Source organism: Heptranchias perlo, chromosome 21 (assembly GCF_035084215.1).
Source record: "Heptranchias perlo isolate sHepPer1 chromosome 21, sHepPer1.hap1, whole genome shotgun sequence".
Taxonomy (NCBI): Eukaryota; Metazoa; Chordata; class Chondrichthyes; order Hexanchiformes; family Hexanchidae; genus Heptranchias; species Heptranchias perlo.
This window is the reverse complement of record NC_090345.1, coordinates 29,249,422-29,277,179: the sequence shown is the minus strand read 5'-3', so window position 1 is coordinate 29,277,179 and position 27,758 is coordinate 29,249,422. Positions and strand designations below refer to the sequence as shown.

The 27,758-nt window shown below is 40.3% G+C and overlaps 1 protein-coding gene across 6 annotated transcripts in view; it reads left to right on the top strand.

Moving 5' to 3' along the window:
• LOC137340097 (uncharacterized protein C10orf143-like) overlaps positions 1-27,758 on the top strand; it is a 71,435-nt gene that overhangs the window by 18,674 nt on the left and 25,003 nt on the right. For 3 of the 6 annotated variants that reach the window (XR_010966702.1, XR_010966701.1, XM_068002388.1), the window contains exon 4: positions 4,495-6,243. The exons of 2 other annotated variants lie outside the window; for them this stretch is intronic. Coding sequence is in view for 2 of the 4 variants with exons in the window: in XM_068002388.1 (XP_067858489.1) it covers positions 4,495-4,524 (30 nt within the window). In the remaining 2 variants the exon portion in view is untranslated. Of the gene's footprint in view, positions 1-1,647; positions 2,004-4,494; positions 6,244-27,758 lie in introns of those variants that run through there. One more of the 6 variants, XM_068002387.1, reaches the window with a different exon arrangement.

Here is a 27,758-nt window from a genome sequence, read left to right as displayed (position 1 = left end):
CGGGGCATATATTGTTTAGCCTATCTAAAGCTTCGAAATGAATTTAAACATTTTGTCAGCCTTTGCTGGAGGAGAGGAAAGAAGTGCCAGGAGAAAAATAAAATGAGAGGTAGCTCAATGTGGAGGCATGTAACGTAGTCTGTGGACAAGTGACCGAGAAGCCTAGCTTCCCACCCCCCCCACCTTTTTTTTTATTGCTGGAAAAGTCGATGTGCTGCTGCATGACATGGGTATGAAGAGGGTTACCTTGTTTGGGGACGCCGCTCTGAAGTGCCAGAGGACAGTGCTGCACCTTGCCTGTTGGAAGGCACATGGGTGCCATCTATTATACTTTGTATTCTTGGTAACTCTGTCACTGGTATGCATTCTGATCTTTGTCGAGTGAATGCCTCCTTTTCTCAAGAAAAGTGATGAACATGTTGCACCTTGCAAACATGCCCTATGTTGCTTGCTTAATGCAGCTGACTGACTTGGCATATGTCACTTGCAGTGATTAGAAAGGATTGGGTAATGTAAATGTTTAATGCTGCCCATGGGAAGAGCTGTCCCTGTCATACAATTATGGTATAGCCATATAGCAGTCCCCTTTGTGAAGCAAAAGCATCAAAGATGGGTCTCCTGACATGCCCAAGAATGACTAGGTGAGCCAGTAAATGCAGGCTCTGGTGTAAGGATGGTTGTCTCATAGCCCCTGCATTTGTACATGCTCATTTTCATAATCCAAATTCAGCTCACCAAGTCACAGCTCTGGGCAAAAATATCTCTTTCATGTCCAAACTGTTGGGAGAACCTGAGGCCTTCAAGTAAAAGCTTTAATGAATACATTAAAAGATACAAAAGACAATTTAGATAAATGTAATATTATTGTGAAGTGTCATTTTTTTTTAAACCCTTAATTTGGACATTAGAAATTTTAGTTGCTGAGAAAGAAAATGGCAATGTAAGATTTCTTTGCACAATCTGGCCACCTCAAAATGTTTTCTGAAATCACAAGGTGATATATTGTCACAATAGCAGCTATTGTGTCACACAGATTGACACCGTTAACATTGAAACAACCTATCAGTGCCACCTGCAGGAGTAACAGGTACTGCAGGGACATATGCGTTTTCAATTAAACATGCCCCATGTGCCGAATTTAATATATAGTATAGTTAGAAAACTTGTTAATCTAAAAAACCTGTGTAGTTAGGTGACTCGTTGGGGGAAAAGGATATCATTCAAAGAAAGCTGGACAAGTGGATGGACTAAAGAATGGCAGATATAATTTAAAGTAGATAAAGCACATTGTTACACCATGGTCCTGTACTCGGTGGCCAAGGATGGAAAAGAAAAATAATTTGGTTGTAATTATTGACTTTTCACTCTAAATATCGAGTCAATGTGAGACTTTTGTCAACACAATTAATCAACAGCAAAAACAACTTTTATTTATATGGCACCTTTAACATAAATAAACATCCCAAGGTACTTCAGAGGTGTAATCAAGTAAAAATGAACGCACAGACAAAGGAGGCGATATTAGGAGGGGTGACCAAAAGCTTGACCTTTTATGTGCCTAATATGTGTATTTCATCTGTGCTCCTTATTTTAATGTTCTTTGCAAATTAAATTAATATGTCCTGACTTCTTTTTCTTTTCCTGAAGACACGGACTCCTTGCCTAGGTATAGTTCCACACACCCAAGTGACCATTCCCAATGTTACTCAACCAGAGGCGACTTTGCAACTGAACCAGATTCTGTTCTAACTTGATATTTAAACACACATACACTCAATAGTGATCAGGAGATCCAGGGGGGTTGAGGCCAAACAGCCAACTTAGCACAGACTGGGGATCAAACTTTGGACCTGACTGGTCTGTATGGCTCAGTCACCCACTGGATGAATTCCCAGAGCCATCGGAAAAAATCTGTTTTATTTTAAACTGCAGAGTTAAATCAGAAATGCAAGATAATTTACTGTAACATTTTGAAAATATGAAATGAACATGATGAATGTCACAACAGCATTATTAGACAGTACAATAAGTTGAAATGTTAAAAGTCAAACATCACATCATTTCATGGGGAAAATAATGTAAAAAGAAACTGGGCATTTCTTGATCAGAAGAGTTTGTAATGGGTTGTGCTTTTTAAAGTCAACTATTTCAGGTGATTACTAAATGTTTCACACAGAAAACAACTACATATTTTGTTGTGCAGGTGCTTCTAAATTGCAGTTCGCACCTCTTTTACTGGGGAAGGTCCAAAAAGAAAGAGATGGTGTTTATCACCAGGATGTCCCAAAGTCCTTTACAACCAATTAATTACTTTTGAAGTGTTGTCACTGTTATGTTGGCAAATGTGGCACAGCAAAGTCCCAATATATGAATGATTGACTAGTTGATCTGTTTTTGGTGCTGCTGGCTGAGGGAGGAATGTTGGCCAAGACACTGGTAGAATTGCCGGCACTTCTTCCACGAGTGACCTAGGATCTTTTAGTTCCTTTGAGCAGGTGGATGGCCCTTAGTTTAATATTTCATCTGGAAGACAGCATTTCCTCAGTTTTGCACCAAAGTGATTATGCGCTCATATCTTGGAGCAGGACTTAAATCCACAGCCTTCTGACTGAGGTGAGAGTGCTGCCAACTGAGCCAAGCTGACCGCTATTAGGGCCAGCAAAGAAGGAAGCAAACAAACAAAAGAATTTTCATTTATATATAGTGCCTTTCACGACCTCCGGATGTCCCAAAATCCTTCACTGCCAATGAAGTACTCATTTTTGAAGTGTAGTCACTGTTCGATTGTAGGAAACACAGTAGCCAATTTGCACACAGCATTGTCCCACAAACAGCAATGAAATAAATGACCAGGTCATGGGTGGAATTTCCTGTGGGGATGTAATTGGGAAGTTATACACGAAATTACGACCATTTGGCACCCATTTTGCCGATATCAATTCAAGCCTAAATTTTTTGCCAATCTCAATAGAATACGCTGGAACACAAAATTCGGTGTAAACGAGCAGAAATCAGTGTCAACAGCAGGGGAAAGCGTGAAACTCAGACCTTATATTTTTTTAAATATGACATTTAAAGTTTCAAACCATCTCAGCATTATTCATGCACATTAGGCATAGCATGTTTAAGAAAATGCAATCGCAGAAGCTTTTCAATTTTTAACGTGACTCATACCGAAGCCATTAAAAATACATTCAAAGAAATAAAATACAGTGCAGGTCTCTGAGGATAAAATTTTTAAAATATCTTTTTAAAAAAAAATCAAAATGATGCATAGAAAAATGGCTATTTCCTGCTGTGCCTAAAATTCTGTGCTTAATTTTACATTTATTTTGAACCAGTGTAATTGCAGGAAATTGGCTTGTATGGCTCTTTAGCATGGGGTGAGCTATTATAATGAGCCTGGTATGTGTTCGGATACAAGGATCAATAGATGGACATAAAAATCCAATTAATTCCTGGAAATTTGAGCACAGCGTAATTACATGAGTAACGCACTTGCACCTGAGATTGCTCGATCTTTTATGCCGGGTATTTGTTTTACCATTGTCTCTGGTTGTAAATAAAGAGGAAATTCTGCCCCCATCCGTTTTTGGTGTTGGTTAAAGTATGAATGTTAGCCAGTACACCGGGAGAATTCCCCTGCTCTTCTTCAAATAGTGCCAGCCTTGATTATGTGCTCAAGTCTCTGGATTGGGCTTGAACTCGTGACACTCTGACTCAGGTGAGAGTGCTACTACTGAGCGAAGACCGCTTAACTTGAGGCTCCGCACTGGCTCAAGAAGTCTATCCAGTGAGTTACTGAGTCATACAAACTGGATCTCATATTGAACCAATAATCCGTGGTGATTTAGTTGATCTCAACCAGGGGGCAGCATTAGGATGCTGCAATTGGCTTCAGCATCCCTGTGTTAGGGGAGGAAAATCGGCCAGTTTTGTCTTCTGATCACTATCCGTTGAATTTTATCAGAAACACCTGTGGATGACAGGCTTGGTTGTGAAGGCCTCTGAGTTTGAATGGACTGCTAATGTTTCTTGTCCAGGCCCACATGAATAATAGCCACTTTGGCAAGGGACAAGAGGGTGTCCAGAGGTTGAAACCATATCCCAACGAAGTGTCAAAATCTCCAGGGGAGGATGGAAAAGAGCAAATAGGTGGAGAAAGTTGGGGGTGGGGGGGGTTGGAGTTGATTGAAAGACTGGGCAGGCAGAGGTGCTCAGTCTGCCATGCCCAGAAAGTGTGGCTGCCTTTACCTCTTGTGACTATGGTATTTCTTCTGGCCTCTGCAAGAAACATCACCACCTCATTTGCTTTGCCGCACAAATTTATAATTTTTCAACTTTATAATAATTCTCTCAGATTTTTGATTGACATGTTATGTGCTGTTCTCTACATTGTATGTAGTTTGTCTTAAAGGGTAAGCATACTTTTTCTGACCGTAATACTGTTGAAATTTTATAAATCAAGTTATAGTGAATACGTTTCTGTTTCAGGGTCATATTAATCATATCATGGCTGGCTAAAAGAAAAATTGAGGGTGACATACCAGGCTAATTCTTCACGTAAAACTGAAGAATATCTATGAGACTTTTTAATGGCATTATGAAGATTCTTCAAGAGAAGTCTAAATTGCTTAATAATTTTATATTACAAGTTACTGATTTTGAGCTTAGCCAAGTTTCACCTAATGAAAACATCTGGCATTATTATCTGTTCTACTTGAACTCTCTAATGATCAGTTCTGTACTATTGTATGAAACACAGAATGTTTGTTTTCTAACCAGAGGAAGTTAAATGGTTATCAAGCAGAGCTTTTTACACCAAGGTATGTTTGCAAAAAGTTAAAACCTTAAATTTTAATGATTAAATCATGAAGATAATACTTGGGAACATTGATGCTGCAGTATAGAATTGATGACAATGTGCTAATGTTTTTTAAAATAGTTTTTAAATCACTTATTTAGGAATTTTTATAAAAAAAACTATTGCTTCAGTTTCTGATAGAAAGGAAAGTGCTTATTGTAATGTCAGTTTCAAAGTAAATTGGTTGTATTTTTGTTCACATATTTTTCACATTTTATGGTGCCGGAAGGTAAACAACTTAACATACACTTAATTTGCAAATGAATTACCACAGTTTGTTCTGCTGTTTTTTCTTCCATTTCCCTTCATTCCTCGCGTGAAAAAGATGGCTAATGCTGGTGTACAATTCCGTGGGTGCTGGCAACCCTCCAAGTGGTATTCTTCATGCGTAAACCAAGATAGTTAGTAAGTGTCAGCAAACTGAGCAGCCATTATAGTGAAGTCTGATCCTGTCCACACGTCCACTACCCAGTAGGATTACAAGATGGCAAGCTCAGACGTGCTGAGGGCAATTGTTTTTTTTCTGTTGGCTGGGTGTTTGACGGGTGTTAAACACCCAGCCAGATGAAATATAGCATCCTTAGCTGAGAGCTAAATTGGAAACATCCAAAAGAACACGCCTTTTGGTCCAGAGAGCTTAATTCCAGGCAGCATGGTGCATTAACCCTTTAAATCACTTTGTTCCCTCCCATGCTTGTTGATGTTCTTGAACCTGAGAGGGTGGATGGACAAACTGCTGGAGGCCTCTGCCAGTGTGCCATCAGAATAGTGAGAGCATTGCCCAGATTGACATGTTCTGACTTATAAATGGGATAGGTGGGGTGGAGTCTGCTTCCTTCTCCAGAGAAGCAATTTGACTCTCTTTTGTACCACCCTCAATGGCCTGGCTGAACCTGTATCATCACTTTGTGATGGTTTTATGCAGTGTGCCCATACTTCATTTTACCATATATAATTGGGGGGAAAAATGGTTCAATATTGGATATCACTTTTGATAATGTACGTTTTTTTTTAAAAACTCCTCGGCAGGAAGCTGTATCCTAAATGTTTACTTTAGATTATGTTTAGAAAATATCTGCTAGCATTTTGTATCACTTCTGCAAATAATTGTAATTTGAAACTGTTTATTGTGCAAAATGCTGTATGATCTTTTACAAAACCTTATTCCAAAACAAATGTGCTGGACATGTGATTTTTGGTATCAAGCATTGGAAACAAATTACCAAGGGAAATTTTTGCACAGATCACAGTTGGAATTGAGTTGGTAACAGTTCAAAATGTTGTTTTTAATCTACTTTGTTTACAGCTGTATTTAACAGACATTCGATTGTTTTCTAGGCTCTTTCTAGGTGTAACTAAAATTTGAGCTAAAATAAAAAGGGTACGATCATTTAAGAAGGTGTGAGGTTTATTTGTAGTAATTAGTGTTCTTTAATATCGATTGAGTTGACAATTTTCCTTATTCTCAGGATTCTCTTTCTCACCTGCCTCTTCTCCTACACATGAATTACCTGCCCTCTTGGTTACTTAACGGACCTATTGAGCCGTTCACTGAGTTTATTAGTCAGGTTTCCCCATTGGGGGGAAGGAGGCGGAAGAGTGCCTGGTCTCTGTCACTATTTCTCCCTGACTGCGTCAAAGAAATTTGGCATAGAATAAGTAACTATAAAATATTATGATTTTCTGTTCTACAAAAACACTTTAGGACTGAAAATTATTCAAAGTTCATCCCTCTGAACAAAGTCTCCCAAGTATCATGCTTGTAAGGAAACCCAACATTTTGCATCAGGTGGTAGCATTGATTTCCACTTTGCTGATGTGAGTAATGGGCTGAGTCAGCGGGTGGCTGATCTGATATTAGGATTTGAAGTGTTCTTTTCATTACTTGATGTTGCATCAGAGCAGAGATTCATTCCGAGACTCAGCAATCCTACTGATGTTAAGTTCGTGAATTAATTCTGAGCAGGAACAACTACCTCTACCTAGTGCAAAATGACAATTGTCCTCTGGGGATGCAGTACTGGACTGAAGCTAAACATTTCTCCTAAAAACCAGTAGTGTTTTTTTAAATTAATATATTATGTTAATAATAGGAAATACTTTGCTTTTATATTACTTCCCCCTTCAGTACTGTGCACCCTTTAAGATGCATTTCATGTCATTTTTAATTATTTTTTCTGTTTGGGGGAATTACTGTTCAAATCACCCAAATGCCTCAGCATTAAAATATTCAGCAAAAATAGCTTGATGTGATAGTTGAAGTTAGACTGCACAGCTGGATATAGTTGTTGTACCAAAATGAAAAGTGATGATTCGAACACTTGCTTCATCACTGATTCCAAATCGCTTTGTGGTAGAACAATTGGATTTAATTCTGTTGAAAAAAAGTGTTCAATGCACAACTACTGTGATATGGTGGTGTTGATGTTTCCTTATGGATGACTACTATAATTATTGGATGAGGCAAAGAAAGGAGAGATAAACCTGAAGACATTGTACGGCTGAGGTTAAACTTGATATTTGCCTTCTGAATATGACTGACTGGTTTTGATCTGTGACCAAGAAGAAACCAGCCCGGAAAAACTGAGTTGATTAATGACATGGTACCTTTCAAGAATAATAGTTGAGGGGAAGAAGAATGCAGCAAAGTCTTGAATGTGTGATCAAAAGCAGTTGGAGTCTTTCTAATCCCAAAAGGAAAGTTGAAATTAGAGCAGTACAGTGGAGGATCAATGTGGATATTTAATGAGAGCTTTTGTTCACCTTAATTCTGAGATTGCAGAGTAAAGGGCCAGACCACTAGATATGGAGATGTATTTCTTAAATGTCTGTCTTAAATGAAAATTGGTAGTGAAAATGACACATTTCTAGAGGTAGCTGTACAGTATGATAACAGAAGCATAAAAGCACAAGCCTTTGCTTTATTTAGGCACAGCAGAATCTTAATGGCTACCATTGAAATATTTACAATATAATAGAAGCTGGAGAATGCAATATGTTCAAATCGCTTCCAAAAAATTGTTTATATGAGTTATATAATTAGTCTGTAGATGTGAAAATTGTCTAAAATTCTAAAAGATGTGTATAATAAATATATAATAATATATACACACACACTATTCGATCCTGCTTTGCATATGGGGAGTCAAGATAAAAATGCAGTATTCAGGTCAAGGAGGGTTAGAGGGCAGGGGGTGACTGGACCCAGAGAAAGGTTGGGGGGAAGAACGAGAATGATCTGAGGATGGGAAAGATAGAGAGGTTGAGGAGGAGGGAGGGGGAATGGCAGGGAACCAACTGCATTGGGAGGAGAGTTACCTCAGTGGAGGGGCACTAAAGCTCTGACATTGATCTTGTGCTCAGTGGGTAACGGAGGTTGTCATGAGTGTTCTTGTTTTTGTGTAAATAATGTGCGGTAACAGTTCTACAGTGTCATAAATGCTAAGCTATGTTTTTTAAACTCAGTAAGGGGGATGTATTGTTGGGTTTCAAGCAGTGATTTTATGCTCTGTGGAGGGGAGGGGCTGTAATATTACAATGAGCTGAATGCTCAACAGTAATTTTATGCTTGCGGGGGTAAGGGGGATGGTGATGTTGGTGATCTGGGTAGATATTCTGTCTTACTGGGAGCTTCTGTGACTGCAACTCTCATTCCTGCACGGCCACACAGCGAGTCTCTGGAAGATGTGTGCATTGAAGCTGCATTCTTTCCTACCTCGAAGTGTGGCACTGTACAGGACAACATGAGATTTCAAATCACCGTTGACAATATGCCACTTTTTGGCAGTTTGCACCTCTAAGGAATGTCGGAGGATCGGGGTACCAGTCTTGGTAAACTACTGCAATCTCTGATGATATTAACAGGAACAGATGTGTATTTGGGGCTGGGAAGAGGTGGAAAGTCACCCAAGTAGGGTAAACCATGATAACTGGGAAACGGCAAACTTTATCCAGTGGGTGAAAACTCAGGCATCTGTTCAAATAGGCAGGAAACGGAGGCTCCAGTGCAAATATAACGACATGTCCATCTGGCAACAAAGAGGAGCCCCTGTGTTTTGATGTTTGCAGTATATTACCTCAAGTTCTCTTCTTAAAACCCAATGACTACAAGTCTCACACTCCTGCACTGACACCAAGTGTCTGTGTGGTGGAAGTGCACGTTGACTCTGAGGACCAAAATACTATGCCAGTAAGGGGACAAGGGGGTGGTTACTGCAGTTAATGTTACATGACTATACTTTTAATATTGTTAACACCAATCACAGTGCCATCTATGGATGTAACAGTATTGCTACTAAATATTAACATTAAAAAATAGGTTTTCCTGTTGACAAAGCCAATGACTTAGAAATGTCATCGCTCTGTGCCGTTTTACAGGCATAAAACGGGCGTCCAATATGGATCCAATATAGTGAGCGGTATGCGCTTGCTCATTCTGCGCTGGAAGTGTACCGCCCGCAATATTGGATCGGGCTCCTCCATAGACGTCCAGGGCGCATGGCGTAATCATTTAAAAGCCTCATTATATTCAAATAAGGGTCCAACACTTATATGACCCTTTTCTGCCCTAGCGTCTAACTCGCCATGTGATAAACTGGCTTGGCAACTCGTGGCATTAACAGGCAGTAAGGACCCTTCAGCACTGCTATTTAAAAGGCTGATCCACTGCATGCAGGTTTGTTGCTGGTTTGTCCTTTTTAGTCTGCCAGTTAACTTCTGGGTGTTTTTTGTTTGCCTATTTTCTGCCTTCAACAACTGGTTTCTGACTTCTAAGAAGTTTTTGTTGCTGCTGGACTGCTTTTGTCTGCCTTCACAGCAGTTTTACTGTAGTCATGGGTGGTCTGATAGGTCTGCCTTTGGGGCTGGAGGACGAGGGGGAGCAGCCAAAAAGATAGGAGAGCACAGGAGCAGCTGTGAGAAGAGGGAGGAGGAGGGCACTGCGCAGAAGACTATACCCCCAGTGAGTCTTCAGGGAGCACTTTTACTACCTTAATTTCACTGAGGAGCAACGTGTCAGACGCCTTTGCTTCATTAAAGAGGTCATCACTGTGCTATGTCCTGCTGCAGTCACAACTTAAGCCTCGAACTGGGGCACGGACAGCACAGCCTGTGGCCTTCAAGGTTACCGTGGCCCTTATCTTTTATGCCATGGGGTCATTCCAGGCTGCAGCAGATGATATGAACTCCATCTCCCAATTTAGAACGGGATTCCACTCCCTTACTGCCCTCTGTGCTGCCATTATTCCAACCAGTCCATCAGGTCATAGGCTGGCTATTGGACTATCCCCTTCATACATGGCTCATGATTCCGGTCAGGAACCCAGGCACAGCGTACTATGAGAGGACAGCATGTTCCTCTCCCTTAAAGCCAAGACCACTCTCCTGTGACTGTGCCTCAGCACTCCTATGGGTCTGCTCGAGAACAGAGTGCAGGAGTGATGCGACATTCTGGAGGTCCTGTCAACACTGGCCCCAGAGCCAGGATGGCAGCTGTCTAAGAGCTTCGATGGCAGCAGTGTGAGTTGCCATGAAAGCTGTCGGAGCTGACAGCAGAGGCTCCATCATGGTGGGTGGTACTGTATGGAGCTGACCACTCATTCCATGTTGGACAGAATGGTCTCCATGCTCTGCACAATCCCAATGCAAGTTTAATCTAGACTCCTCCATGCTCTGAACCATTGCACGCAAGCTCGCTGGCAGGCTGCCTAATGCTGCTAGCATTTCTGGTAGATACCCATCAGCCTTCTTCGGTAACCTGGGGTCTCGAAATCTGCATCTGAGTCCTCTACAGCAGAGCTAGTGTGTGCTCCTGTCTTCCAGCGCACTGGCACCTATGGTGTCCTACCCCCCTGCCCTAGCTCTTGCACACCAGATGAAGACCCCACCTCTAGCCTACCCTTTAAAATATGCGTGGTGCAGTGGAGCTGGGGCTTACTAGGGTCAGGTTGAGTGATGCTGCATCTTCAGGAAGGCTGGTCTCCTCTTCGTGAAGTGTCAGAGGGGCATCCACAATTTCAGTATGTGAAGTGAAAGAGAGGGAAGGGTTAAATTTTAGTGTAAAGGGAGAGCAGAGAGAAAAGTGACTGGTGAAATCTGCTGCAGTTTGTCAATCAGATAATGTAGGTTGAGATAGAAGTAAGAAGGAAAAAAAAGGATAAGGTGAAGAAACTGCATTACGTCTGCTCCAACATTGTCACTTGCCTCGGCCATGATTCTTTCCCCTGTCCTTGATGACTGTTTCTTCCACAGGGGAGCGGAGGAGCCTTCTCCAGTCATGGCCTCATGTCATAAATTGTACGTGATCTCTTGCAAGAAATAGGGGAGTGTGATAGGCACATTCTCTAAACACCTCAAGGATTTCACTATCATATGTATGTAGTGTATATGATGTGAGGTGTGGGGAAGTGAGGGCTGCAGTAGTGGTGAGAGTGGGAAGTGCAGAGTCTGAGTTGGAAGAAAAGGAAGTGGAGTGAAGTGTGGTGCAGTGATTGTAGGAGAGTGATGGAATTGGGGACGGGGAGTATTGTGAGTAGTGAGGCTGCAGGTGTGAGCAGAGAGTAAGAGAACATGATTCTTGCCTTGACAACTATGGTGAGGTCATTGAACTTTGTTCTACATTGCACCATGTCCTGGGAGCTACGCTCCTGGCATTAACTTCCTCAGTAACCTCTTCCCACTGGCGGTGGAGGTGTTGCCTGGAGGGCTTTCTGTCCCCCGGGGGCACCAGGATCTTCCTCCTCCTGTCCAGTGCCCAGACCAGGGCTTCCAACACTGCATCAGAGCTTCTGGGTATCCTCTCAGAACATCTTGCAGCCAATTTACTACTTGTGAAGTTTCCTTGCTGTCAGGTGCTTGCTGCTTCTAAGTGGCGTCAGTGAAGCCCGATTTCCCCCAAACAGTCATGATCATGAGCTGCCAGCACCAATTTCATGTGCTCCCTGAGACCACGTGAACGGGTGCGTGCATCCGTTTTTGGGCGCATTTGATTTTCTTGGCCAATGTATTTTGAGAAGGAATGTTGGATTCACACGTGTTTAATATATAATTATGATTTTTTATCTTTTGAAATTTATAAAGCTTTTTTAAAAAAACTCATTTTTGGAAAAATATGTTGAAATGAAAGATGGTATGAAATGTTTTTGACATTTAGGTTTCAGTAGGATTGTTCAGCTGTTTTAAAATAATTTCACAACTCTGTTAAACAGCTTATATAATATATATCGTTTGGCAAATGTTCCTTTTATTTTTTTGAAAAAAACAATTCTACATTTTGTCCATGCTGACAAAATTATAGAATGGAATAAACCTGTAATTTTTCATCCTCACTATATAAATCTACTGTTTATGTAAGTCAACAAACAGTGTATATATAATCTATTCATAGTGATGCAGTGTAAGGTATATTTTTATGAAAGAAAATGTTTAATACATACATTGTATCGTATAAATAGGATAGTTAGGATTTCATTAAGCTATACTGGAGTCTGGTTTTAGCCATATGCAGCTTGGGATTACACACACCTTTTGTAACCTAGCTCCGACTATCAGCTTTTTCTATATAATCAATAACTCAAATTATTTAGTAGATGGATGCAACACTGGCACTTTTTTTTAAGCCAACTTCACAAGTTACAATTGAAGAGAACAGTAATCCCTTTGTATGGAGGCTGATAGCTGGAAGTTGAACTTATAGATATGAAGTAATCCTATTACGGATGTATGCTCCTGCCAGGTCACATTTTCAAGTTTCAGTCATCTCCTCGATTAATTTTACATGTAATATAAAGTATTAAAATCATAAAGTTACTTGTGTCAAAACGTTTCTGAATTAAAACAAGGGTTGTATTACATTTTTTAAAAGTGCAGATTTCTGTTGTGTTTTATAGAACTTATCGTATGACACTTGGTGCAGTGAGCAGATCTTTGCTACTTTTATAAATAATTTGTGTCATTTTGGTTCACTTTTCTGAATATCAAAAAAAAATCTTGTGGGAACTAATTGAACCACAACCAGAGGTTTGAATTTAAAGCAGCTGAAATATTGAGCTACTAAATTTCAAACATTAGAAGATTAATACTCATTTCTTAATATTTTAGGATATACTATGCTAGCAAATGTTGAATTCCACATTTTTATATGGTACAAATGCCCTAAGTAAAACAGGTCACATTTTAACTATAGTAAGTTGCTACTTCTAGAACTTTAGCCAGGGTAGACAAAAAATTTAATCTAATTTTTGATTTCACAAAATTATCAGAGGGCTATTGCATTTGAGTAGATAGTTCTACTGGATAAGGATAAGAATTCTAGTCTTGCCTTTACTTACAATATTGGCCCCTTCTGTATCATGGACTGTGGAAAAAATATTTTCTCTATTTCCAAAATCTCTTGTGAATAATCAATTTAACTGAATTTATATGTTAATACAGCCACACAGTAACTGAATAATACCGTAATTTTCTCAAGATTCATTTATAGTGAGAGTGGTTGAATTTTATACACCTAAAAATTGCTATTTGTTGGAGGGGAATAGTTTTAATTGTTTCTTTGGTGCTGTTCATGCTAGAATTTTCTCCGTGTCACTTATTTTGCAATTTAACTAAATTATCATTTTGTTCACTGTATTTCCTCCTGCCTTGGGAAGGGAGGAGTGCTGAAATATAATGTATTTTCTGAGTTAACATTCAAGAATATAAAATAAATTATTTGGAAATTAGTTCATAAATTTGCAAATGAATCTTTCAATTAATTCCTTAATTTATGCATTAGTTCATAAATTTGAAAATCGGTTCAGAAAGCTATTAATTTTGAAATTAAGAGGAAATCTTGTTAAGTTGTATTACAAGGAGGATGCCTCGGCTTAGTTTTTCTGCCACTCAAAAGAAATCCAAGAAAAATGGAAAGCACTTTCAGTATTTTGGGGAAAAAAAATACAAGACAAGGAGAAATCCTTCGCCACACTTTCACTACCTTGAATTAGGCCTAGTTTAGGGACCCATTGGTTGTTCTTTCTATGTTTGAACTCCTATCTCTTTGCCGATGTGATATCCCTACTATTGCATCCGTTGCTGCCATTAAGCTGGATACGTTGAATGGCCTTTTTCCATTGTTGCTTGAGTGATCTGAGATGGTAAGTGACCAGTGCCTTTCTAACTTTAATCTAAATGCTTAAATGTGGGGAGAAAATTTTAAAAAGCAGTCAGTTAAAATAAGGGGAAAGTGGTGTTTATTTTTTTTTTAAAAACCACACTTTTGAAATCCCCTGATGACTATGCAACAGAACCATCCAGATACGAAGATCCCAGGCTTGGTTCACAGTGTGTTGAGCTAAATGATCTCAGTCTGTATGGTAGGGGTGCTATAACCACGTAGTTTCTGTACGTGTATTGTAAGCAGTGGTATGAAGTAATCTCAAGGCCAGCCCCAGAAAAGGGAAACCATTATAACAGCTGAAGTATTGAAATGGAACGACTTGAGATGTTTGTTCATTTGAAGCCAACTATTTGAGCACTGAGGACATTAGCCCCATATCATTTCAGCGCCAAAGTGTTAAAAAAAAATGGATTATAATAATTTCTAGAATACTGAAGAAATGTGCAATATAATATTTCTGCACACAATACAACATATGAACAACCTTCGATGTAAAGTTGGAGAAAGGGCTAAATATTCTGAGGCGATGATTACGGTGGTAGCCACAGACAGGCACTATTACAAAGCTGGATGAAGTGTTTCCAATAATAAATGATGATAACCATAGATAATTCAATGCCATATCCATGTGAATTGCATTTTCAAAAAAAATTCACTTAGCTATTGATCTTTTTTATTACAAATTAATATGGTGTGCTTATGTATATAATTCAAAATTATGGCCTAGTTCATCTATATATTTAAAACTATTATGCTTCTGCTACAAACGATTAAATATCAATTTAAAATGACTATTGGAGGATATGGTTATCCCTTGACTATTCTTGTCATGTTTTTGTTGCTGTCTTTCCTAAAAAGCTGGCATCTCAAAAGCAAGTAATTACATTGAGCCAAGCTGACATTGTGAGGCCCCACATTCTTGTGACCTTTAGCTCATATCTCCTACCCTTATCCCTCACTGTCCATTCCCTGGTCTTCTTGACCCCCTATCTCCTAGCTGTCAGAAGCCTGATTACAGGCCAAAGACAAATGTGGAGGTACTCTGCAGTTAAAAGGTGCAGGGAGGCCCGCCAATGAAAAAATGATTTGGGACCAAGACCACCAGAGCAGCAACCTGCAGAGAGTGGAGGGAGGCTATTGAAAGGGGCAAGCTTTGGAGGTCACTGATTCGCACGGGGCCAGAACCGGGCTAAGTAGGGAACTGGAGGCCAGATCGGCCAAAGCCACAAGCGCCATGAGCACCTTTAAAAGTAAAGTACGGGTTGGCCATTGCTGAGAAACTGTTGACAGTAATATGGTCAGGGAGGAGAGAGAGTGACCCCTGAAAGGAATTGCAGCAGGAAGAGAAGCAGGAGCCAGGTGCAGGTGGGCAGCTGGGACCAGAGGGAAAAGTTGAAGATAATAAGGACCCAAGCATGGGGAGGGAGAGTGCTGTGGAATGCTGCAAAAGGGAAAAGCGCGAATTTAATTGTTAGAAATGTGAAATTTAATATATGAAAATAATAACTTAGCTGATTTTGGGGAGGGGGAGGTGAGAACTCACGTGGTGAAAAAGCAAAATAGCAGGGGGCATAGGCGACTTGGGCCACACTGCAATCTCCAGGTCAGAGCCTGCAACTAACTGTGACAGGCAATTGTGGACATAGGGAAATTGCCGTTCCGAATATTTACATACCATTTTAACAATGTAAATGTTGACATCAAAACATTACCAAAAATTGTGACACTAGGAAGTGCATGCATATGCATTATTTTTCTTTAATAGTTCTCAAAGAGCCTGGGATATTTGGGGAAGATGAATAATAATAACTTACTAGAAAATCTGATTATAAAGTGTGAATTTTTATAGAATTGAAAAGCCATAGAATGAGCTATTAATTGGCTTTAATCCTTTTTAACTTTAATCCTTTCTACCGACTTTCTGTTGACCTGGAAGCTAGATGGAAAATGAATCTTAATAATGAAGAATGCCTTTTTGCTGTATATTGGGTATATGCTAACTTTACTATTAAAATTGAATCCTGATAGACTGGTTATGTATTTATCAGGAAAAGTTATGTGAGATCTGAATTATATTTGGATCAGGACTTTTATCAGCTGCAGATAAAAATAACCAGTTGGCAAATCTTTGTACCACAGACTGTTTAATAATTTATTCAGCATTTCACCCATACCTTGTAGCAAATTAATCTAGAATTAGAGAACCTCATTCTTAGATTCAAAATATCCAATCTGGCAACTGGATTATTGACTCTGACAATGTGAATGGCTTAGCACATCTAATCACTTTGCTACATTTTCACAAATCCACTGCCAGGTTGAGCTGTTGCAAGAAATAACAAAAAGAGGCATACATGTTTTTATGTAAAAGAGGTTAGATTTGAAAATTATCACCCAACTAGGCAAAGTATGGTAGTGAATTGTCTATTCAGTAGCAAAGTTTAAAAAGGGATGTAAATTATATAAATTAGCTGATCTTCCTGTTGTTGCTTACAGAAGGGGGGAATGCGCTTTGCCTGCAACTTTCTCTTGTTCTTAGCTGTTCTAATTCTTTCCATCACTCTGCCTTTTGTTTGTTCTACATTTCTTTGTGTGTTTTCTCTCTCACACATGCAATTTTCTCATTAGAATGTCTATCTTTCTACTTGTCTCTCATTCTTTTTGCATGAGTGTATATTTCCTCTCGTGCTTCTGACACATGCTTACAGATGTATTCAATTTTAACTACTCTTTTTGTAGCAAGATTGTAGCCAAAATGTACTGAGAAATGGGAGGGGTGCCAGTGAGGAGAGGTTGGCTGGGAGTGGATCAACATGTGTACATGAAAGAGAAAATGGAGCTGAGAGTTCAAGCTGGTGGCCAGGAAGAAACAGAGTGGGTGGTGGGGGGGAATGAGGCCTGTAATTGGCACATGGGAGGTAGTTAATAGAGTGAACTAGGGCCTGGGAGGGAGGGAGGGGATGGTGGCTGGAGCTTGAGAGCACTCAGATGACAGGAGCTGGATGCTGGGAACTGGAGCTCTTGCAGAAGGTCTCTGTGTTGCAAGCGCTCAGGAGAGAGGGAAGGCTGGGTGTGGTGTCTGTGAGCTCTTGGAGGGCAACTGGGTTGTGGGAGAACTTAGGGGCCTTTGATGCCTGTGGTTAGGAGCATAGGGGAGGGGATACTGGGGGTAGGGAGCATTTGGTATTAGTGATTGGACTACATGGAGACAAACCAGGCACCAATATTGGAGGCCAGGAAGATGATCGATTCCTAAGAAATGATAAGAAAAATCTTGGATTTACATTTCCTGATAATTGCAAAAGCATAGACAACTTGAGCCAAACCTTTGATTGCTATCATTAGGAAGTTTGCCCACTTTAATATTCATGGTGACTTGTTCCACAGACCCTCTATATATACAACTTTGTCTATAACTTTAAACTTTTTGTACCAATTTTGATGAGGTCAGGACAATAGTGAATGGTTTTTTTTGAAGAGTGGGTGATGAGCAGTTTTGAAAGGTACAGATACAGTGCCTGAGGATAGGGAACAATTTCCAATATTGGGGACCAGGAATGTAAGTGGGGTGATCAGAGGTTTAGTGGGAATTGTGTCAAGGGAGCAGGAAGTAAGTCGTGTGGCTGAAATGAACTTGGAGGAGGCAGGTGGGAGAAATTAGAGAGACAAAAGCTCAGGATGCCCATTACATTCTTTTGCCTCCAAAGGCAGAAACTGTCATACTGTTAGACCACTGCCCACGTTTATTTACAAATTAAAATAATATACAGAAACAGAAGGATTGGTAGTATTCTCAATACAATAATCAAACGTGCACTCTGCAAATTTGATTGACAATTCAAAAAGACAATGGAGGAACTTTTGATTTACTGTGATAGTGTAGAACGAACGATTATAGATTCAGGCGCCCATTAATTCCCTCCCAAAAATCAGGAGAGGTGTATAACGGGTGGCTGAATCGATATCACCCATTTTACACCAGCACTCAAGGTCAAAATTACCCCCAATAAGGCTAATTCTTGTGCTCTCAGTGGCAACCACACTGACAAAGAAGGCAGGCCGGAGAATCAGGGTGACAGTCATAGCCCTATTCGACTTCTGTTCCCTTCAAGCGCAGCTTCCACACTGAAAGCACAGGAATGCAGAATTGACCCCAGTGTTCACAGATCTTGCATCACCTGTCTGCAAGTGTGCAGTATATTATGTAAAGTTACATAAGCTTTTTACGGAGCTCTAATGGCTTCCTTTATGTGGAGAGGTGTGAATAGAAACCGGAGACCATTCAAAAGTCCTCGGATTATAATATTTTCCTTCAAATTAGCAGCCTCTTTTTTAAGATTGTCTTTAACAGACATGATCTGAGCCGACACATCACAGTAAATAATGAATTAATCATATTCCTTTCCTGCCAGTCTAGTTTTTAGCACCCAACCATAGAAGACAATGTCATTTTAGATTGCTATCACTGAGATGATTCCACATATAGTAAGTAGCCGTGTGGAAGGTTCCATGGAAAGAAACAACAGGCTGTGTTTTGGGTAGCCTGATGTGGATACAAAACAATAAATACAGCTAGGACAGAAATTCACATTAAATAAGTTGATGAGGGCAGATAGCCTGCATCCAGCCGTGTGTGTATAGACCATCCACAGACCTAAGTTTGCCACAGAACAGAAGAAATTTCATGCAGACATTCCAGAGACACGGCTGACTGCTGCCATTGCTAATACAAATTTATTCATTTAAAATCAGATAACGGAAAAAAACAAATTCCTATTCTTTGTCGCATATGCCAGATGCAGAGAAGGACAGGCTGAGAGACTCTGAGGGCGCACATGCACAGATTCCTGAAAAAGGCCCAGCCAAAAGACCCAAATCCCTAGATCAGAAAAGCAGACGGCAAGCCTATGGCTCCTGCAGAAGTGGAGCCCTGTATAATGGGAAAGATTTTAATATTGGAAGATGGGATGGGTGAGTTTGTTGGTAAATTTTGTGATTTCCTCCCCCCCCCCCCCCCCCCCCCCCCGACACAAGTGTAGAACTTTTTGTGTGTAATATTTATAGTGGGGTAGATGATGAACCAATGTGCTCATTTTTCCTTGCTAACTTTTTAGTGAATTAAAATTTTTATAATCCTGTTGTGAATTTTTTTAGTTCATGGTTTTTCATTAGTTAAGCAAAGTATGCTGAACAGTGTTGTCCAGTACACTAGCCACATGTGGACAATTGCATTTTTGATTAGTAAATTAAAAATGAGCAATACACAGTCATTGGGCATATGATTGCAATACTCATATTTGTATGGGGTACGCATGTGTACTTTAGCCGTTTTATGCATTTGTTGATAAAATGGTAAAACAAAAAGTAGTGTAGTTTGACCATTGTGCGTGCTTTTCTTCCTTGCTTATTGATTATCTGTTAAAATCGTGTGTAATATGGATGAAAACACCGGACTTCAGGACCCTGGAAACACCGGCAACATTGTATGGAGAGGAGAGCTGCTGTTGTGGTTAGCTCGACCAACCGTAATAACAGCTCCATGCCAGCAGAAGAAAGCAAACCCAACCAATAACAAACAGCTCCGACGGGGCATGTCATGCCAAAGGGCAAGCAGCATCCAACTGCATTCTGGATGAAGAGCAGAGGCCGGTCTGGCCCGTCTCGTTGTGCAAGTCAACATTCTCACCAATCAATCTGATGTCAAAGTACCGCTCGCAACTGCTGGACAAAAACCTTGAAGCTGTGCTAAGATGTGCTATGTTTGTTAAATTCATGCCAGAATTCCAAACTGATGAAAGAGAAATACTGCAAAGTTTTGCACTAAATGGTGGTGGATGTTTGTTAAACAAATATACACATGAAGTACATTTCCTTGTATTGTGTGTGTTTTCTACTAAAATTAACACACGTGGGTAAAATGCCATTGTGACATCTGTGGCTAGTCAGCAATTTCCACAACGCTGGCTTAACAGATATGGCAGGGATTTTATTTTTGGCAATAGGACAGTTAAGCCAATCACAGTATTTGCCCTCCTGACATTTTTCATGTGTAATAGACATTTTTGTTATACAGACATTTGTTAGATGCAGATCCTATAATTATATAGTCACAGAAAATGCTGGAAATACTCAGCAAGTCAGGCAGCATCTGTGGAGAAAAACAGTTAACGTTTCAGGTCGATGATCTTTCGTCAGAACTGGAAGCAGTCAAAGATTTAACAGTTTCTAAGCAAGAGCCAGGCAAAGGCAAAGGGAGGAAAGAACAAAAGGGAAGGTCTATGATAGGGTGGAGGGCAGGAGTGATTAAATGACAAAAAGGATGATGGTGTAAGGCAAGGAGGGTGGTAATGGGACAAGTAAAGAAACAAAAGATGGGTCTAGAGGAGCTGTAAATAGCAACAGCAGAACCATTACCAGCACCTGTTGTCTGGAAAAAAATGGGAGCAGTGGTTATGTTCTGAAATAATTGAAATCAACGTTGAGTCCGGAAGGTTGTAAAGTGCCTAATCGATAGATGAGGTGCTGTTCCTTGAGCTTATGTCGAGCTTCATTAGAACAGCGTGGGAGGCCGAGGGCAGAAAGGTCAGAGTGAGAGTAGGATGGAGAATTAAAATAGCAAGCGACCGGAAGGTCAGGGTTATGTTTGCAGACTGAACGGAGATGTTCAGGAAAGTATTCACCCAATCTGCGTTTGGTCTCCCCAAAGCAGAGGAGACCATATCGTGAGCAGCGAATACAGTATACAAAATTGAAAGAAGTATAAGTAAATCACTGTTTCACCTGGAAGGAAGGGTTGGTAACCCTGGACGGTGGGAAGGGAGGAGGTGAAAGGGCAGGACATCTTCTGTGCTTGCACGGGATGGTGCCTTGGGAAGGAGAGCGGGTATTGGGGGCTGATAGAAGAGTTGGCCCGGGTGTCGCGGAGGGAATGATGCTTTTGGAATGCTGAAAGGGGAGGGGAAGGGAAGATGTTTGGTGGTGGCATCGCGCCGGAGGTGGCGGAAATGGTGGTGGATGATATGTTGAATGTGGAGGATGGTAGTGTGGAAGGTGACGTCATGGGGGACTCTTATCATGGTCCTGGGAGGAAAGGGAAAGGGTGAAGGCAGAAGTGTGGGAAATGGGACGGACACGTTTGAAGGCCTTGTCAACTACAGTGGAGGGGATTCCTTGGTTGAAGAAAAAGGAAGACATATTGGGAGCACTGGTGTGGAAGGTGGCATCATCGGAACAGAGGTGATGGAGGCGGAGAAACTGGGAGAAGGGAATAGAGTCCTTCCAGGAAGTGGGGTGAGAAGAGGTGTAATCAAGATAGCTTTGGGATTTGGTGGGTTTATAGTAGACATTGTGTGACAACCTATCCCTAGTAATGGAGATAGTGAAGTCGAGGAAGGGAAGAGTTGGAGATGGACCATGTGAAGGTGAGGGAAGAGTGGAAATTGGAAGTAAAGTTGATGAATTTTCCAGTTCGGGGCGAGAGCAGGAAACAGCACCGGTACAGTCGTCATTGAAAAAGAAGTGAGGGAGAGGACCTGAGTAAGACTGGACAAGGAATGTTCCACACATCCCACAAAAAAGCAGGAATAGCTAGGACCCATATGGGTTCCCATAGCGACACCTTTTATTTGAAGGAAGTGAGTGGAGTCTTTTTCTGGTACATTGATGACTTTATCGGTGCTGTTTCCTGCTCTTGTCCCAAACTGGAAAATTCATCAATTTTACTTCCGATTTTCACTCTTCCCCCGCCTTCACATGGTCCATCTCCAACTCTTTCCTTGACTTCTCTATCTCCAATTCTAGGGATAGGCTGTCAAACAATATCTACTATAAACCCAGCGACCTTCCCCCCCCCCCCCCCCCCCCCACAGCTACCTTAATTACACCTTCGCTCACCCCAGTACACTGATGACTGTATCGATGCCGTTTCCTGCTCCCGCCCCGAACTGGAAAATTCATCAACTTCCAATTAAATTAGGTTTATGTTATTTGGAGCTTACTATATTAAATTTATATCCAATACAAAAATCAACATTTCTGTTTAGTGGCTTTTGCAATGTTACCAACAAGACAAAGAATTCCTAACTTTGCTCTATGTGATGAGGGATAGAAGTAGTACTTTATTATTATAAATAGATCTGCCCTGGATGCATAAGAAGTTTAAAAATATCGCCGTTCCTCCAGCGTTGCTGGGTCAAAATCCTGGACCCTACCTAACAGCGATGTGGGAGAACCTTCACCACATGGACTGCAGCGGTTCAAGAAGGCAGCTCACCACCACCTTCTCAAGGGCAATTAGGGATGGGCAATAAATGCTGGCCTTGCCAGCGACGCCCACATCCCATGAACAAATTTTTTTTTTAAATTGCATTCTTGAGGATATGTCTGGAGGGCCTCTTGCCCCTCTGCGGATGTAGGATGCCCCTCCTTCTGTCCACCTCTAGTGCATCAGCAGAGAACCTTGGTGCACGCACTCTCGCAGGCCTGTTACAACCTCAGATTGGTGAGGCCTGGCGTGCAGATTGGACGCTATAGGATTTAGTAGTGCGCAACCTTTATTCAACGTTTTAACATAACTCAACAGTTTGCAAATATAGGGACATGTTTTACGTGTGCGATGCCTGATCAGACTTCATGCGGATCCGTATCTTATATTTTGCAAATAAGAGGTGCAGGCTGCCTTTAAGTGGCGCCACTTGCTCGATAACAGGGCCCCTCTGGTGGTGAACAGCCACTCAACAGCGAAGCTAGGCCTGGTTGCTCGCAAATATCCGGTAAATGACCAGGCAGCACGAGTGTTACTGCCTCATCTGTACAACTGGGTGCAGGTTAATCGCACACCACGACCCCCGTGCCCGATTTCAGGGGTTATCCAATTTAACCCCCACCATGAAAAAGGGGCATAGCAATGAGCTGAAATGCTGCTGAAGTCCGCTGAATGAGTTCTTTGACTACAATTTCATCACCCTAAGCACCAGAAACGTGGCTAATCAGGACTTGCCCCTAGTAATGCTCAAGTGGCTCTTTAGCCATTTAACTAGACAAGTAAAGGCCACTGTTGTTAATTCATCCATGGAGAGCAAGAAATTGTAGGAAATTGACCAAAGCAGCTAATTTGTAAAGAACATTTTTTGTTTAAACAGCTCTGGTATATCTATATTTCGACATTTGATCAATGAGCCAATGGGGTAACACAGCTGGTACACACCATCACATCTATAGGCTTTACCTATATCATATACTCCAATCTATAGGCTTTACCTATATCATATACTCCAATCTATAGGCTTTACCTATATCATATACTCCAATCTATAGGCTTTACCTATATCATATACTCCAATCTATAGGCTTTACCTATATCATATACTCTGCAATAATCTCCACGTTCAACCTAAAAGGAATCATTAATGGACGCCCTTGTTAATCATGAAATACTATACTTCTGGCTAATATCCAAGCCCTGGAGGAGCAGAGCACATCTCTATCAGCTGTTGCACTGCTCTGCTCTTCCTGGACCAAAATAATGTCTTTCCATTTAGGAGAGATCACAATTTTCTTTTCAAAACGGACTTTATGTGCTCATTTCAGGTAACAGGAGTGCCAGGTCTGAAGTCTGCCAAAGTTGACCGTCTCACTAAGTCAGCCACTTTTGGCCAGTCCCACTGGTGCTCGGCTTAGTGAGATGGTCAACTTAGAAACAAACTTCTGTCCTGATACTACTACATACGTGCCAAGCCACTCACCCATGTTTAGACACTGGTTTCAGTGTCCACTCTGTCTAAAAAAAAATTTAACTGCAGGTGGGCAAAAAAGTATCCAAAGATTCATGGATCTCCCCCCCCCCCCGACCCCCCAACCCCAAGCAATTCTTACATCTGGTTTGCTACCACACTGAACTTGCACTCTATGTGATATGAAACAGAAGTGATGTGAGACTCTTGTTTCCATGTCTTGCGTCATATGTCAGTGGAATCAGATTGATTTAAACTACATTAGCATTGGTATATGCTAGAGCTCCAGGTCCTGAAGTTCTGTGGGGGTTCTCCTGATCTCCAATTGTAATTCCAGCAGGAGACCAGCAGAACCTCTATGGCACAGGGTAAAAGTTCTGGCCGTTTCCTTGGGCGTTGCGCTGGTCTCCTGCCAGTTACAGTGGAAGACTGATAGAAACAGCGCAGAATTTCAGGGCCATAGTGTAAAGGCACCCATTAATTATTTCATTCCCTTATTTTAAAGGGTGGAAGAGTGGTGGTGTTAAAAGCAACATAGGTGTCAGCCTTTTATTACCCCTTTGTCCTCCCCTGCCCCTCCACCCCCACCCAGGTTTCCTGCCATCTTTGTAATTAAATTATGTTGGAAAAGAGACCCCTGGTGTGATGGTGAACCACACAGACCAGGAACATTGGCGTTTTGGTCCTGAAGAATATCATGAAGAATGACCACTTGATATATTGGAGAGTGACTGCCACAAGTGTGGCTCTATCCCAACAGGACTTACTGCCTTCAGGAGGGAAGAAACACTGGAGGAAGAAAATCAGTTGCAGCATAACGTATAATATTACAATCTTGAGGTATTTCAAGTGAAAAGATTCTACACCGAGAAATTATTAAATAATGTTTGTCAGATAGATAAAAGGCAATGAATACATTTATTCAGCACAAAGTAGTATGATCAGTGTTAGGCATCTTTTCATTGATTGAACAGAGTTGAACAATTTAAACAAATCAAACTACCAGTTGAATCAACAGTATATCTATTTTCTGTAGCTCTCAATCACTTTGGGCTAATGACTTTATTGGACAAATACAGGAAGCACAAACTGTATTTAAAAGCTCAGCAACAGCCCAGTTATACTGCAATTGAGTGTGCAATTCTGGTTACCCTGCTCACTTTCACTGTTCTCCAATCAGAGTAGACAGAAGCCCATGCATGTGTACTTAGCTTTTGTCATTGGCCTCTGACTATCAGTGAGATTTTTAATGTAGAAAGGCGCAGTAAGCACTGTTCCATGATTAGAAATTTAAAGTTGGTTCTGTGCTGACCACAATTATACTCCAACTGAAATATTAGCTGTGTCAGGCTATCTTGTGGTTATCTCACTGCCAATACCAGGCGGCTGGTGTTGATTTCTGGCAACATTATGATACATTTTTGGTGTTGATGCCATGTACAACATGAAATGTGCAGTATGACTGGGCCATAAGATTTGGGATTACCCCTTTGGGATAATCAATTTTCACCCAATATGTTTTTGAGGCAAGAGCCGAGTACGCATCTCATCCTTTGGGCTATCAGCAAAATCACTGTTCTGCATTTCAATAAAGGTAATGTTTGAAAAATTGAAATGTGATTAGTTTTCAGAGTGTACATAATAGACATTCAGACTGTTACAGTCTAAATACAACTAAAAATGGAAAAAGTGTACTTGTTGGCAAGGTAATATTTTTACCTTTATATATTTTTAAGCAAGTAGCTATGGATTTAAAGAAAAAGTCTGATCTTTAAATATAAAATGACAGGAGGAAGAAACAATTTTAAAATAGTGCTAGGACAGTACACAGGTAGGACAATGTTTGAGAAACAGGATAGAAATGGGATTGAAATTAGCTTCTTCGTCCCTTTCTAATATAAATCTATTAGGGTTTGTATGCTTCAGAATTTTATTGAACAAAATTAATATTTTAAGATTAAAGAGTTGCTAGATAGCCAAACTGTTCTTTTTCTTTAAATCTGCCAACATAAGTTTGAACAAATGTCAGGTTCCTGCTGACTGTTACATTTTTTAGGTATTTTTAAAGTTTATAAAACTGCTGTTGATTCAAAGGAGTTGCAGTTGAGTTACAGTAATTAAGTAAAATGAAATGAGACAGTACTGCTCGTGAACAAATCAATTTCAGATGGAAAGTGTAAATTGTCAAAACTGAAAGGATATAACCTTGTTTGCCAAATACCTATGATGTGATTCAATAGAGAAATGGTGACATAGAGAACGCGACAGCTATTACACTCAAAATCTACGTCAAAGCCATTTTGCTGTTGATCCATTGTATAACTTGTAAAGAAGTGATTTACTTCCTGTCCAGCAATAACATCATCTGGAATAAAAAAGGAGTATCATATTCAATTTGTTTGATTATAGACAACATTATAAAATACAGATTTCATACAGACTTGAAAGGAGCATCATGAATGGCAGACAGTGGGCTAGTCTAATTCTGAGTTCTTGTAAATCATCAACACTCTTGAGTCTCATCTCTTTTTACAGTTTCTTAAATTAAGATATACGATGTGAAGACTATTAGGTTTGACATGGTACCATTACCACAGTTTTCAAATATGGTTCAGCCAACATAATACACAATACCTGCTCTCAATATATTTCTGAAGACATTGGCAGATCTACTCACAGACCACAGTTACATAAATAAATAATATTAATCTGTGCATGTCTCATGGGGTGGAGAGAACTGTTCTTTACTTAGGATTTCTGTCCCTTCTGTTTAGCATGCAGATTTTTATAGTGAGGGCCAAGAAATATAAAACCTAAGAAAAGATTAAACCAATTCACATCTTTCCTTCTTCACCAAATAGCCCTATAATAGTACTCAATGTTACTAAAAGGTTCTGCTCAAGTAAGCATATTTGAGTGTAGGACTTTTATTCAGAATCTCCCTACAAATTTGAATAATGGTACAGTCCTAGAAATTGCCACCTATATTCATTTTGTTGCTGATTGCTTTGAATTCTTCCTCAGACAGACATAAATACAAAAAAATGTAGCTGTTGTAATCATGTAGAATACATTAGAAAATATAACTAAAAATGCTAAGCATTTCAAAGTGCAAAGTTGAGTTGTTCACACATGGAATTGCTGTATTTGTTCAAGAAATAGCTGCTTAAATATCATAATTTAGATAATTTTTCAGCAAAATTACTTCAGCGGGAAGCCCCAAAAACACAACCCTCAGACTTCTCAGCAAGATACTGACCTTTGATGGAAAATTATTAGAAGTTTTTCAAAATGCTATTGTATAGATAATTCTAAAGATTTTCTTTTAAACGCTATAATTTTTAGAGTCTTTCTTGTGTTAGAAATCTTATTTCCAATAGTAAGTTCTCAGCTTAGTGGAGAAAACAAGACAGTAGGCCTATCTTGTCCGTGCCAGCTTTTTGCTAGAATAATCCAAATCTAATCCCCCTCGCTGGTATCATAATGGTGAATCTACATTGTATGCTCACCATGGCTTTAATGTCCTTTCTATAATGAGATGCCTAAAATTGTACACAGTACTCTAAAGATGCCTTAATGAATGTTTTGTATACATTTATCATCACTTCTTCATTCTTGTACTCTGTGCCCCTATTTATAAAACCCAAAATGGCCATTTTTGCCTTGATTTATCTGCACTTGCCATTTCAGGGAATTATGTATTAGATCTCTTGGGTCTTTTTGTTCATCCACATCTTTCAGTGCTTTTCCATTAAGTGTATTCTCCCATTCCTTGTTTTTCCTCCCAAAATGCATTACCCCACACTTATCCCATTAAATTGCATCTGCCATCCACCTACTGATTGCACTAACCTGCCTGTGTCTTCTTGAAGTATTTTACAGCCCTCCTCACTATTTGCCAAACCCCCTACTTTTGTGTGGTCAGCATGCCAAAACCCAAATCATCTGCATATACTGAGAACAAAGGTGGGCCTAGTACTGACCCTAGGGTACACTACTTCCAACCCTT